This window comes from Rhineura floridana, chromosome 11, assembly GCF_030035675.1.
Source record: "Rhineura floridana isolate rRhiFlo1 chromosome 11, rRhiFlo1.hap2, whole genome shotgun sequence".
NCBI lineage: Eukaryota > Metazoa > Chordata > Lepidosauria > Squamata > Rhineuridae > Rhineura > Rhineura floridana.
The window spans coordinates 18,001,329-18,015,763 of record NC_084490.1 but is presented as its reverse complement, the minus strand read 5'-3'; the positions used below and the strand labels follow the sequence as shown (position 1 = coordinate 18,015,763).

At 45.6% G+C, this 14,435-nt stretch overlaps 1 protein-coding gene across 2 annotated transcripts; it reads right to left on the bottom strand.

Annotated features, from left to right (window-relative positions):
- Window positions 1-763: 763 nt before the first annotated feature.
- On the bottom strand, window positions 764-14,159 carry HIRIP3 (HIRA interacting protein 3). Of its 2 annotated transcripts, none has more exons than XM_061590070.1 (7): window positions 13,748-13,833; window positions 10,826-10,946; window positions 10,543-10,696; window positions 5,974-7,478; window positions 3,401-3,575; window positions 2,355-2,453; window positions 764-1,569 (listed from the first exon to the last, which is right to left on the bottom strand). In XM_061590070.1, the coding sequence occupies exons 2-7, from the start codon at window positions 10,829-10,831 to the stop codon at window positions 1,424-1,426; spliced, it is 2,085 nt and encodes a 694-aa protein (XP_061446054.1). In that variant the 5' UTR covers window positions 10,832-10,946; window positions 13,748-13,833; the 3' UTR covers window positions 764-1,423. The 2 variants fall into 2 exon arrangements, with proteins under 2 accessions (XP_061446054.1, XP_061446052.1); XM_061590068.1 differs by lacking the exon at window positions 13,748-13,833 and adding an exon at window positions 14,002-14,159 and having other exon boundaries at window positions 765-1,569.
- Window positions 14,160-14,435: the final 276 nt, after the last annotated feature.

Sequence of the window (14,435 nt, the reverse complement as noted above, 5' to 3'; positions counted from 1 at the left end):
GTGGTAGCCTAGCTTTGCATGCAAAAGGTCCCAGGTTCAATCCTTGGCAATTGCCAATTATCAAGTAGCAGGCGACAGGCAAGACCTCTGCCTAAGTGCCAATCCTGGGCCAAATGTACTAATAAAGCAGCTTCCTATGAGGCATGGATGAGGAAATAGGAAGGAGAGTCTGGTGGGCTGCTGGTCAAAATAATCAGTTCTAGATTAGATGGCCAATCATCTGACTTTGCACAAGGCACCAAAAGTTAACCACTTGCTGTTCCAAGAAATCTCAACCTTGCTCTCCAATTATGAAGTCCCTCCCGCTTTTTTTTTTAATATACTCAAAGATAGTAGGTAGAAAGTATACTGTAGTGACTGAACAAGGAAGTCTGGGTAAGTAAGGGTAAGTTAGTGCAAGTTAGTGCATCTGGCATGGGGAACACAAGTTGGAGCAATTTCCCTGTGGTGTGATCTCACACTGTAGGGGGAGTGTCCAACCCCATGGTCATGCTGCCTACAGTACATATACTGCCCTGCAGTGCAGTCATGCTACAGGAAAACAGCTGTAGCCATGCAGCATTCCCTGTACACTGTTCCACAAGATCTAGAAGCTTGTCCTTTTAAGAAAAGCTTCAAGAATTATTACATTTTGAGGGATCCAGATTCCATGTCAGTCACCGGATTATGGTGAATTACTCAGCCTACACTTTTGTGAAATGAGTGTTCAGAAAAAACATGGTGGCACAGATGGGGTACTGAGTCTCACTAGAAAGTCCAGAATGTTTTTATTAACAAATATAAAACATTGACATTTCAGCCATTACAAATCCAGAACACAAAACATTTACAACAAATGTTCAATGTGGTCCACGTTACAAAGGCACAGCTGTCCCTTTCCAACTCAGTGTCATCTATTGTAGAATTAGATTCATTCTCCTTTAGGATGTGCCAACGGAAAAAAGGTGGTGGTGGGGGGAATGGCGCAGAATATGGAAAGAGTCAGGATACCAGAATATGTGTTAAATGACATCCCGTACCTTCTTCCAATACATACTTGCAAGCATTCTTGTTTATGAATGAATGTTCACTCTTGGACAGAAGAGTATTCTAGGGGAAGGTGACAAAAATACAAGCATCATTGGAGTACATGAAGGAACACTCCCTTTCTGCCCATCTCCACGAGGAGTAGATATATTTTCAGGAAGGGACAAACCTTTGCCCTCAGAAGCGTTTGCATTCTCCCCTCTCCGATATGGGGAAACAGCAACAAAAATTATATATCTTTTAAATATATCTTTTCTTCATCTTCTTGCATATTGAGTTGCAGGGGGAGGACTGGCTGACGCCCCTTCCTGGTTGTCAGACCAGTCCAACTCGCATTTCCCCTCAAAACTAGGGAAATGAAACCTCATAAATGCCTAGCCTCCCTCAAGTTCCAGAGTCAATTGCTGTCCCCATCTGAACTGATGACCCCTCGAAGACGGGACCAATCTCTAATAGGGCGGTGGATGGGTGACTTCTCCGGGGAGCTGGGAGGCTCCTCAGGCTTGCTGTAGAGACTCCAGACATTTCGACGCCTTGGGCGGCCTGTATGAGGGGAAAGGGAGGTCGCAGAGAGAGTTTCATGAACATGTAACAACCGTGGCTCTATTTTGTGGGCACTATGGATCAAAGCCACTTCTTGTGCCCTCAGCCACAAAGTGTGAAGCTCATGCCTTCAAAGCAAACCCAGAGCTCAGTTTACGTCACACCCACTCCATTCCTCTCACACTATTCAGTCCACCTCCCATCTAGACCACACACATACACACATATGCAATCCTAAAAGGCTACCATCATTCTTTTTATAGCCATACCTTTTGTCCTTTCCCCCCATCCCCGTGTAAAAAAAAAAAAAAGGGAAATTTGAGACTGGAATGTCTATAGTATTTATTTTATTATTAAAAGAAATGGTTGATTTGCATCCTTTGGTCAGAAAAAAAGATGCAAAAACAAGACGTGCCCAGATACTAGCATGGAAAATAAATAACAAGGAGTTAGAAAATAATGTATTCAGACTGGAAGGATACCACAAACCATATCTTTGATTTCCAGTTTTTCCCACCAGTGTTAGTTGTACTTGGAGGAGAACCATGGAACTCAAAGGGCTTAAAGTAATTTAAATCCATTGATTTCAATTGGTCTGCTCCACTGTGATTCTTAGCTGAATATTATCCAATGTGAGGGAGAAGGGAGGTAGGCTCAAAAGCACAAAACTAAAGCAGAAAACAAGGAAAAATTGTTTCTGGAAGTTTCCAGGTTTGTCCTCCTGAACTCTTACATCACGAGCCACACCCCCTTCTCTTTGGCTCCTCCCACCATGACCCCTCTACCTTCTGTGGTGATAATGTTGCTGAGATCAAGTGAAGCCACCTCAGCTGCTTCTTCACGCTTCTGCTTCAGGGCTTTGCACTTGGCTAGAGATGGTGTCCCTATGGAAAGGGAGGGGAGGAATGCAGGCCAGGAAGTGAGGCACATGGACAAGTGTTTCCCCCCATGCCCAGAATTCTAAGACCCAGAAACAGCCACATTCTGGAAACAGGATTGCCACAACTTTCTCTGAGAGGTACAGTGCCTTTAAAAGCTGTGTGGCAGGTAGAAATTCAACAGGGGCAGCTTGTCTCTGGCATGGAGATGTAGTGATGAAAAAAGCAGCTCTTCAGTCTCATAAAACAAAGATCATGAGTTTGTACCACATTCATGCCCTGCAAACCAAAGAAGCCCGTTCCTTACCCTGAGGAATGGGAGAAACGGGAGCAGGGCTGTAGCTCAGAGGCAGAGCATATGCTTTGCATGCAGAAGGTCCCAGGTTCAATCCCTGGCACCTCCAGCTAGGGATCGAATCCCCTGTCTGAAACATTGGAGAACTGCAGCCAACCAGTATAGACAATACTGAGCCAGAAGCAACAATGGCAAGGCCACTTCCCAGGCTCTTCTGAGGGATTTCTGGATTTTTCCAATTGTTTAAAAAGCAGGCATATAGGCCTTGAGGCTGTAAAGATAGGCTCAGGAAACAACTGGCAAAATGTCTGAATCGTGAGACCCCGAGCAGGATTTCCAGTGGTAAAATGGTCACAGTACCCTCCGTAGCCCTTTTCATAATCTTTCAAGAATTAGCACAAAATCAGCCACTGATCTTGAAAAAAAATATAGAACGTTTCCTATGTGTGCATAACTCCTACAGGCTGGTTGCGGAATTCACATCTTCTTGAGTCTGAATGTGGAGTTTGGAAGGGGAAGGCACTGAGTTCACACACTGATGCTAACTCTTAGCCTCTAGATCCATCCCCACCCCCAATCTCCCTCTCTCAGCTCCCTGCCGAAAGAGACTTGCCCTGCCCATCTTGGTTTCTGCCCGATTCCTCCAACCATCGCCTACCTTTCAGGCCGAGGTTTTCCAGCTCTTGTTTGAGCACTTCCACCTGAGCTTTGCGGGAGCGGCAACCCACAAGTAGTTTCTTGTAATTCCTGTGCACGCCACATTCTCGGATATAGCGCTTCAGGCGTCGGATTGAAGGATGCTCCTCGTTCTTCCCAGAATGGTGCTCTTTGTCCTGCAGCAGGCAGGGAATGGGGAAAAGACCACAAAATGTGACACAAATGTCCATAAAAATGCCATGTTTTCAAAAAGCCTTTTAAAATATTACATTATTATTATATCATTATTATTATTAAATATCTTATCCGTCCTTCACCAGTAGATCCCAGGGCAGGTCACAACAACATCAAAGGCAATGTAAGCGGTGGTAATGCAGCCGAAGCTCTGCTCACGGCCGGAGTTCGATTCCAAAGGAAGGAGGAAGTCGAATCTCCAGTAAAAGGGGTCGAGATCCACTCAGCCTTCCATCCATCCGTGGTCGATAAAATGAGTACCCGGCATATGCTGGGGGGTAAAGAAAGGCCGGGGGAGGAACTGGCAATCCCACCCCATATATATGGTCTGCCTAGCAAACATCGCAAGACGTCACCCTAAGAGTCGGAAACAACTTGCACTATAAGTGCAGGGACACCTTTACCTTTTTAAAGTGTTTTTAGCGCTTCTGTTTGCCGCCCTGGGCTCCTGCTGGGAGGAAGGGCGGGATATAAATCAAATAATAAAGTATATATAAATAAAATACATTACAAAAAAGTGTTTAAAACAAATTACATCCACAGCTAGAGAGGGTCCTAAAAATACATATCTCAAGTGTTGAAAGCCAGAGTGAAGAGGTGTGTTTTCAGCACATCTTTGTTGTTATGTGCCTACAAGTCGATTACGACTTATGGCGACCCTATGAATCAATGACCTCCGAGAGCATCTGTCGTGAACCACCCTGTTCAGATCTTGTAAGTTCAGGCCTGTGGCTTCCTTTATGGAATCAATGCATCTCTTGTTTGGCCTTCCTCTTTTTCTACTCCCTTCTGTTTTTCCAGCATTAATGTCTAATTGCAGGGGTAGGGGAACCTTTTGCCGCCAGAGGACTGCATTCCCCCCTTCTGGGGATCACATGCCAGTGGTGGATGGGACCAGAGGTAAATGGAGCAGAGCAAGGAACGTAAACTTAACTTTGTACAGTAGGGTAGTTTCTACACGCACTCACCCATCCCTCTCTATCCTCCGCTTGGGCAAGCAAGAGTTATTGTAAGAATACAAGGACACATCCCAGTCAGGCAAAAACACTCAAGGAGGATGTGAAGCAAGGCTGGTGAGAGGACCTTGGGAGGGAAACTGAGGTCTGAAGAGAATCCCAAGGGCTACAGAGAGAAGTTAGAGGGCTATATTTGGCCCCTAGGCCTGAGGTTCCCCACACCATGCCTTACTGTGTCACAAAACTGAAGCAATGACACACCCTGCATCATTCGTGCTATTTGGTTGCTGCGGCCTTGCAATATTCCTGTGTTACACAGGAGGGGGGAGACAAGAAGCAGCTGAGGTGTCCCATCACTTTCTCACTCTCCCCTCTGCTGGCATCTACCTAACTCATAGCTGGTCAGCACTCACGGTCAAGCCATGCGTGGGGCCAACCAAATGTTGGTATGTTCAATCCCTGCAGTCTCTCAGTAACCGGGCAGCTGCAAGGGTTGTTTCCCATGTCACTGTCGTGGAGAAAATGGCCAGAAAGAATGGTGGGAGATTCCAGGCAGACAAAAGGAAGGACTTCACACAGCATGTGCACTTAATTAGGAGGACTTTGCTGCTCCCCACATGTTTAGGTGGCTTTAGAAGAAGATTAGACAAATTCACAGAGGGGGTTCTATCCAAAGGCTGCTAGTTATGATGGCAATATGGCACCTCCAGGGTCAAAGGGAATGAACACCAGTTGCTGAGGACCAGCAGCAAGGGAGGGATGTTGCCTCCTGTGGCTTCCTGGAGGCATCTGCCTGCCAAGGATTCTTGACTGGATGGACCTCGTGCCTGATCCAGCAGAGGACAAGGGCCCCATGCAGCCCAAGAGCTGCCCATGTGTTCTAGGAGGGGATGGGAAAAAAGGAAGTCTGTATCAGTTCAGAAATAAGCGTCTCCCTCCCCCTGCACCATGAGAATCAGCCCCAATTCAGCTCCTCTAGGGCAGAATAATAGGGAGCATACAGAAGACTGGCAAAGACAGGGAGACCAGGTAGCCGACAAGCATTCACTTACACCAGGGGTAGGGAACAGTTTTGCTCCGGTGGGCCAGATTTTAATCTTCACGCAACCCCTGTGGGCCAGCTGGCTCTCCAGCATTTCAGGTGATGTGGATTACTTTCATGAACAAAGCTAATCCCAAACTACACCCTGTGGCCATTCTGAATTTATACTAGCATGTTATTGTTCTGGAATTCTTACCTGAAAATGCAAAGACTTTTGTAAATCTAAATCCTGGGGAAATCGTGACACACGCTTTGGCGGTGGGGTGGGGTGAAGGGCAAACTGTGGCTGTGAACTGTACTGAAACAAAAATGTTTGGAATTGCCAAGCCAATATTACCTTACCTTTCCTTGATGCTGCTGTTTGGAAGAACTGGGGTGATCTTCATCACCGGAGCTTGAACATTCTTCTCCCTTAACCGATTCATTCCCCGATTCTTCCTTGCTCTTACTTTTCCTTCTGGGTTTCTGTGTCCCTGTCTTCTGCAGGCCTTCACTTTTGTTCCTTCCCACCTGTTCACTCCCAGAGCCCTCGGAATCCATCTCCAGTTCCATTTCACTGACATTCTTTCCCCAGGACTTCCCTCCCCCTTTCTTTTTCAGCTTCTCTTCCTCTTGGCTAGATCCACTCTCAGACACATCCTTGCTCTTCTTCTTAAGCGCTCTTTTCTTTCCCCGATTCCTACTGTCACACTCTTCTGATCCATCCTCCGATCTGGCACTGGATTTGCGTCCACCCTTTTCCATCCCCTCTGCCTCACTCTGCGATTCACCTTCACTACTACTGGGCTTCCTACTCTTTTTACCTTTTTGCTTCAGTCCCTTATGCTCCTCTGTCTCAGTTTCCGATTCTTCGCTGCTCATGCGTCTTCTCTTGAGCTTGTGCGTTCCCTGCTTCTTCTCCTCCAGTTCCTTCTTGGTCAGGTTCCCCTTCTGTGTCTTTTTCATTCTTCCTTGTTTAAACTCCTTGTCTTCCAAATTAGTCTCCGACTGACAGCTCCACTTCTCTTCGCTTGCCCTCCTTCTAACTGCTTTGTTCCTTTCCTTCTTCACCTGGCCTTTGCCCCCAGTGTTGTCTGAATTTCTCCCCAGTCCCTCTACACTCACACCTTTCCTATTTGTCATCTTTTTTTGCATGCTGGGCTTCTTATCCTCTGAATCACTCCCTGATTCATCCTCAGTCTCACTTCCCTCTGGAGCCTTCAGAGTTCTTTGTCTTGGCCTGGTTTGAGCCTTTTTGCGGTGGCCGCCACCACTGCCCTTCTCCTCCTCTTCACTCTCACTCCAGTCAACTCCTCCCCTCCCAAGTATTTTTCCCACCTTGCACAGCTCAGTTTCCTCTCCCGACTCATCCTCCTTTTCTCTCCTCTGCTCTTCCATCTTTCTGGTCTTTCCTTTACCTGCTGTATCAGTTCGTTTCCATTCTTTGCCAAACCCTTTCTTTTCCTGAAGCTCATAGTTGCTCAGCTCCTGCTCAGAGTCATTCTCCGACTCTGTTCTTTGGCCTTTTGTTGCCTTCCTGTGTTCTCGGATCTCTTCAAGATCACTCTGTTGCCCTTCTGTTGTCTCCTCTGACTCACTCCGTGATCTGTGTCTCTGTCTCCTACTCCACTGCCCCTTGGTTGATTTTCTGCCTTTCCCCCTCTCTCTGCTTGCCTTGGGGACTGGTGTCTTCCTTTTGTTCTTTGCACTTTGCCCATCGCTCTCAGAACCATCCGTGTGACCTTCTGCTCCGGAGTCTCCTTGGTCAGAGGAGCATGAGAATTTCCCAATCCCAGAATGCTCTGGGCCACCACAGAGCGGTATCTTCTTAGAATCAATTCCAGAATCCTCTTCATCAGAGCTGACTTCTGGCAGATAAAAGAAAAACAGAAAAACATGACAGCTATTGGAAGGGGGCACCTATTGATCTACCAGGTCTGCAATTTGTCTGGTCACCTGTGGCAAGTAACAGTTATCAGGAGACAACCAGGCACTCCTAATACTGTCAGAATGGCATAGCCAATCCAATCACATACATAGCATCCATAGTGCTGACCTGTAACACTGAACAACCCACTACGAACGTTGTGCACTGGTCTGACTTTCCCTTCTATTTAATCAAATTATTTCTATCCCATTTCTTAAAAATAAATAAATAAATAAATGTTTGAGGCAACTTCCAACAAAAACATCAACAAACTGATAAAAATCACAACAGAAAAAAATTACAAACCTAAAATATCATTAAGAGCAGCAGTAATAACAACGCCAAATATGAGTGTTTACTAAAAGTTTGGGCAACTAAATAGTTTTGACCTAACCTTCAAAACTCAGCAGTGAGGGCTCTGAGCAAATATTCCTGATGAGGGTGTCCCACCATCTCAGATCACCAACATCTACACTCAGAAGATGGGGCACTTCCTTTGTGGCCTCTCCTACATCTCCCATCCATGTTGCTAGTCTCAAACCAGGACAGGGATCCACCCACGAAAGGAGGATAGTGATGGTAGTGTGTGTAATGTGTGGGAGAGGCACTTTAGAATGCAAATGAGGGGACTGCATATATGAACACTCCCCCTTGCATCAAAAACCTCCTTGCATTTAGATTATTAGAGAAAAGACATACTAGCTTTCCATGGGCAGACAGTTTTTCATGGTACATTTAAACATGTGTTCGAAAAGTGGCAGACACCCTAGAAAGGCTGGTCTAGACTTTCACAAAAGGTACAGTGTGAAAATCTAGACTAGCCCTTTTATGCATAAAAATGAAGGTGGTTGTTGTTGTTATGTGCCTTCAAGTCGATTACGACTTATGGTGACCCTATGAATCAGCGACCTCCAAGAGGCATCTGTCATGAACCACTCTGCTCAGATCTTGTAAGTTCAGGTCTGTGGCTTCCTTGATGGAATCAATCCATCTCTTGTTTGGCCTTCCTCTTTTTCTACTCCTGTTTTCCCCACCATTATTGTCTTTTCTAGTGAATCATGTCTTCTCACGATGTGTCCAAAGTATGATAACTTCAGTTTCACCATTTTAGCTTCTAGTGACAGCTCTGGTTTAATTTGTTCTAGCACCCAATTATTTGTCTTTTTCGCAGTCCATGGTATGTGCAAAGCTCCCCTCCAACACCACATTTCAAATGAGTTGATTTTTCTCTTATCTGCTTTTTTCACTGTCCAACTTTCACATCCATACATAGAGATCGGGAATTCCATGGTCTGAATGATCCTGACTTTGGTGTTCAGTGATACATCTTTGCATTTGAGGACCTTTTCTAGTTCTCTCAGAGCTGCCCTACCCAGTCCTAGCCTTCTTCTGATTTCTTGACTATTGTGTCCATTTTGGTTAATGACTGTGCTGAGATATTGATAATCCTTGACAAGTTCAGTGTCCTCATGGAGGTAGCTTTCAATATGACTAGCAAAACCCACTTGTTACAAGGTAACAATAAGTTTTTTCTTATTTATAGATGGTTAATCTGAATAAGGACAGCCCCAGATAAATACACCGGGTGTGACAGTGTACTGAAATTGACCGGAAAATGGCGAGGAGTTAGTAGTTAGTTGAACCTTCACAGCCACATACCCGGCAGTCTAAAGTGCACAGAAATATATGATATGTATAGCCTTGTATGGGCTCCATTGTAGAGGTGGAATCTGCCTGGAGCAGATTAGCCTTTTTCAACCTAGTTTAAACTGGTGCTTGGCACAGTAGCGCTTGAACATGTAAAAATTCTCGCAACTGTAGAGCTTCTTCCTCTGAGCTTACTCTCACTCTTTAGATAGAGATGTTCTTTACTCGCCTGTGGGAGCTGGCCATGTATGCAAGCACCTCCTTCACCCCGTTCCTTGGGGGGGGGCAAGTTGACCATTGCCTGCATTTCTCATGATACCTTCTAGACCAGCCTTTCCCAACCAGTGTGCCTCCAGATGTTGTTGGACCACAACTCCCATCAGCCTCAGCCAGCATTGCCAATGGTCAGGAAAGATGGGAATTGTGGTCCAACAACATCTGGAGGCACACTGGTTGGGAAAGGCTGTTTTAGACAGAAGCCTGTATAATCCTGGCAGGCTGGTTGCTTCTTTGTTCTCATTCTGAGAGAAGGAGGGGCCCATCTGCTTGGAGCTTAAGGCCTGTGGAACCATGCAAGAGCAGTTGAGGAAATCCTGGTCCACCACCTGAGCAACATATAAGCTTTCTTTCCATCCACTGTACATTTACCTACATCCATATTCCAAACTATTGTATTCAGTACACTGCATTATTGTCTTTTTTACACAAGTGGCTTGGCTTCGTCTCAATAATCCTAGAATCTGTTGGGAGTGAGATCTGATTGAATAGGGCCCCCAGGTTATTACATGCAGCAATCTTGGTGACGCTAAGCAAGTCTGGATCTGATCAACGCTGGATGGAAGGCCTCCATTGTAGGATATAAATAAAATATAAAAAACTTTTTAAAAAATAGAGATACTCTGATTTCAGCTAACTGCAGCAAGCCTCACTTTTCTAAGCTACATGTCCTTCAGAGGAAGGCTCCAGCAGTTTCCTGCCAGAAAGCAACCCATCTGCTACCTTTTGACAGAAATGGTTGGGCGCAAAGTTAGAAAGCAAGGTCATCCAATTGAACTGATAACAGTACATACTGGACAGACAAAAGGCACTTGTTTGCATACTGTATAATTGCCTTACATAATCATGGAACTCCTCAGGACAAGGACATACACGCAGAGTCCTAGATACTCTCCTGCAGCTGCATATTGCAAAGCAAGGCTGCCAAAGGTGGGGAAGTCATCTTTCCGAAGAAGCTTGTCTGCCATTTACAAATAATTCTGAAAACCAGCCTTACGAGAGACCCTTTCCCAAGTCAGAGACTAAAACTACCTCAGGGAGTATTTTTGTACAAGATTGCATTTTGCAGCTACGTCGCTTACCCAGTTGCTTTCCAGTTCGTTGCTTCTTGAGCTGTTGGATTTTGACATCATCATCAGAGGTGTCAGAGCTGCAACGGGATCTCTTCTTGTTCCCAGATTTGATAGAAGCCTGAACATCTGTCACTAACTCAACACCACTTGGGGAATAGTCAACCTGTGATGATATAAAAATGAACAAAAAATGTTTTCAGCTTTAACAGTTTAGATCCTTCTCGCTGCTCCCAATGGCAAAACATGCCTTTGCTCTCCTCTAGCTGACCCTCCCCCTTAGTATTGCTTGTACCTGCATCTGGACCAGCTCTTCCTCCACCAGCTGTTTGAGTTGCTCCTTCTCCTCTTTAGTCAGACTCTCCTGCCCAATGCGGGCAAGATATTTCTTCCGGACTATGGCATGGGTGAGGATGCTGCAAGAGACAGTGATAATGGTGAGAAAGGAGGTACTTAATTGCCACATCATCTTTATTTATTCCAAGATTTCTAGCTTGCTGTTTGTTAAAATAGCCCCAGAGCAGGGCGCAATAAGCATAATCAGCCATGATTTATATAAAGCTGACAAAATAATAAAACATCAACAACCAGATCACATGGATTCAGCAGGGCAAACATGCTCGTCTTCACCATCAATGAACAGATTGAACAAAAGCCTGGGTGAATAAATTTGGTTTTAACTGGAGCAAAAAAGCCACCAGGGTTGGCACCAGTTGAATGTGAGAGAGGAGGGCACTCCATAATTGGGTGCCAGTATTGAAAATGCCCTCTCACGTATTGCCATATAACGAACGCTGGATAAGCGCAACACAGTTAAGAGGGTGTTCCCACAAGATTGCAACAAATGGACAGGTGTATTTATTATTTATTTTATTTTATTTATTTATTAAATTTATATACCGCCCGACTAGCGATAGCTCTCTGGGCGGTGAACATAAAATAGTATAAAAATACAATGAATAACAAAATAATATTAAAATACAATCAACAATACAATAAACATATTGTATATGGAAGCAGGCAATCCACAGAGCAGGTGCTGGAAACTTTTGGCCCTCCAGATGTTGCTGGACAACAACTCCCATCATTCCTGGTCATTGGCCGTGTTTTTGTTGGAATTGTAGTTCAGCAACATCTGGAGGGCCAAAGTTTCCCCAAACCTGCCAGAGGGTATGTAGGCCCCAAGCCATGTAGGACTTTATACATGAGAACAAGCACCCTGAACTTAGCTTGGTAACAAACCAACAGCCAGTGCAGCTCCTTCAAAACTGGTGTAATATGTTTTCGTTAGGATGTCATGGCTAACAGCTCAGCCACAGCATTCTGCGCTACCTGCAGCTTCCAAACCATGCCCAAAGGCAGCCCAACATAGAGCACAATGCAATAATCCAGACATGAGGTTACCAGTGCATGGATCACTGTGGCCAAACTATCTATGTTCAAGAATTGCCATAGGTGACATATCAGCCAAAGCTGATAGAAGAAACTCCTTGTCCTGGAAGCCGCTTATGCCTGCATCAACAATGATAGATCTCAGAGTACCTCCAGAGTATGCACCTCTTCCTTCTAAGGGAATGCAGAAGAGGCAACCTGCCCAATTCATAGACATGGGAACTAACAACTCACAGTATCGCCACCTTGTCAGGATTGTCAGTTAACTAGCCCTCATCCAGCCCACCATTGCACCCAGACACTGATTAAGGAACCCATGGCTTTTACTGACTCAGATGAAACAAAAGAAATATATCTGCTGGCAATACTTTAATCCAAATCACCTCATGACCACCCCTAATGGTTTTCTTTACATGCTAAATGCATCTGGGGACAGAATAGAACCCTGCAGCACTCCACATCACAATTCCCATCGGGTCAAGGCCTAGTCACCTAATGATATTTTCCTAGAAACAGCCTGAAGGCCTCAGCGAGACCACAAGCTGCAGAAAGATTAAGGAGGATCAAGAGGGTTGGACTCCCACTGTCCCTCTCTTGATAAAGGCAACCAAAACTGATTCCATCCCATAACCAGGCCTGAAGTGAGACTGGAACCTGTCTGCATTTTGATTTCCCCCAACAGTGCCTAAAGCTGAATGGCCACCACCCTCTCCAGCACCTTTCCCCAGGAATGGGATATCTGTGACTGGGCAATAGTTATCATAAACTTCTATATTCAAGCGGGCACACAACTGCCTCCTTAAGGCCACCAGGCACCTGTGCCTCCCATGAGAATGCAGTGACCACACATAGGACTCACCCTGTTAATCCCATCCAATTTGCTTAAAACAGACAAGATGGGCAAGGGTCAAGGTGGCATGTTGAGGAGCTTCAAGTGTCTTGTCCATATCCTCAGACTTTAAAAACTGAAATTCATCCCACAAAAGTAGACCAGACAGTTCAATGGGCACTTTGCTAGGATTTACAACTACTTTGTCCCATTCAGCACAGAGACAAGTGATTTTATCCCTGTAAGTACCTAAGCAAAATGCTTGTAGCCAGTGTCCTGGGGTTTCAGTATCCCTGACACTGACAACAACCCCCAAACTATACAGAACAACTCAGCTGAACAACTACTCGAGGTTGCAGTGGAAGTGGCAAAACCCACCCCTTTTTACTGACCATCGCCACATGGTAGCCTCTAGCACATCACACCTGTTTGTCTCCATTGTGAGATTTACACCAGCTGGGCGTAAGCCTTTATCTGACTTGCCTCATCACCTAGAGCTCTTCGGTATACCAGGGAGCTACCCAAGCTCCACACTGTTGAAAAGAACATGCAAGAGCATTTGGGTTGATCTGACTGTTCCATAGCGAGACCAAGACCTGAACAGAACCACCAGCCCTGTCACCTGGAAAATCACAGTTCTTAACCTGTGGTTCATGGACCCCTAAGGAGTCCATGAACCAGAGGCAGAAAAATCAATTTCCAATACAAGAAAATAAATTGTATTTATTTATTTATGGGGGTCCATAGCTTTCATCAGATTTTCAAAGGGGTCAGTGACCCCACAAAGGTTACAAACCATTGTCCAAAGGGTTCAGGAATCCTTCCCATTGCATACCATCTTGGGAGGCAGACTATGAGTCTCCCACCCCCCCCTTCAGGAAGGCAAGTCAACCGTTACCCCTCTGCCAGGGAAGCTAGTTCTTCATTTCAAAAGGGGCAGGAGGTTCAAGCTTGCCTTGGAAGTCACACCCCTTTGATCTGAAAGGATTTCCCCACCGTCATCCTTGATGCGAGGGGCCTTGTTGTTTGGAGCCTTTCAGTGGTAAGTCAAACACACTCTCCACATGTTCAGGGGCATTCCCGTCTTTGTAACTTATTGACGACTCGCATCCCATAAGCTCTGGTACTGAAAAAAGACATGGAGGCCAAACCGTGGTGAAACACCGCTGCATGCTGCAAATTAGCCTTGCAGAACGCCCAGATGCTTTGGCTCTTAGCATTTACCGGTTGCACCCAGTCCGCAGTCCCACCTGAGATCAGGGCTTCCTTGGAAAAGACCCTTGACAAACCCTTGCATATCTTGCTGCTCTGTAACACCCGCGGCCATCGTTTCCCGCCAACTGACTCCTCCGAGCCAACGTAGTCCTGCGTTCTGCAAGGCTCCATGGGAAATATAGACCAAAGAAACTATAAGGGGGGGAAGAGAAAAAAAGAAGAATCGTTGCGCGACGCAGTGCATGATGGGAAATGTAGTTCCATTCCGTGAGGCCTCACGGAAGCCGTAGGCAGTTAGAGTTGGTGAGCGAGCCGATGGAAGAGGAATGCATGGCCCGCCGGACCTCATAGGAAATGAGCTCCTAAGTCCTTATGAGGGTAGCAAGATGAAGTTATTGCTGCTGCTAGGAATTCTTTAGACACGTGCATCCAATGTGGATCTGTTGTGCTTGTATTATACTTCCATTTG

Coding starts and splice junctions, on each gene's coding strand:
- HIRIP3 (XM_061590068.1), bottom strand. CDS start 14,078: ATGGCCGCGGGTGTTACAGAGCAGCAAGATATGCAAGGGTTTGTCAAG. Junction 3,576..5,973: donor AACAGCAGCATCAAGGAAAG/GTAAGGTAATAT, acceptor TGCCTGCTGCAG/GACAAAGAGCACCATTCTGG. Junction 2,454..3,400: donor GGAAAACCTCGGCCTGAAAG/GTAGGCGATGGT, acceptor CCCTTTCCATAG/GGACACCATCTCTAGCCAAG.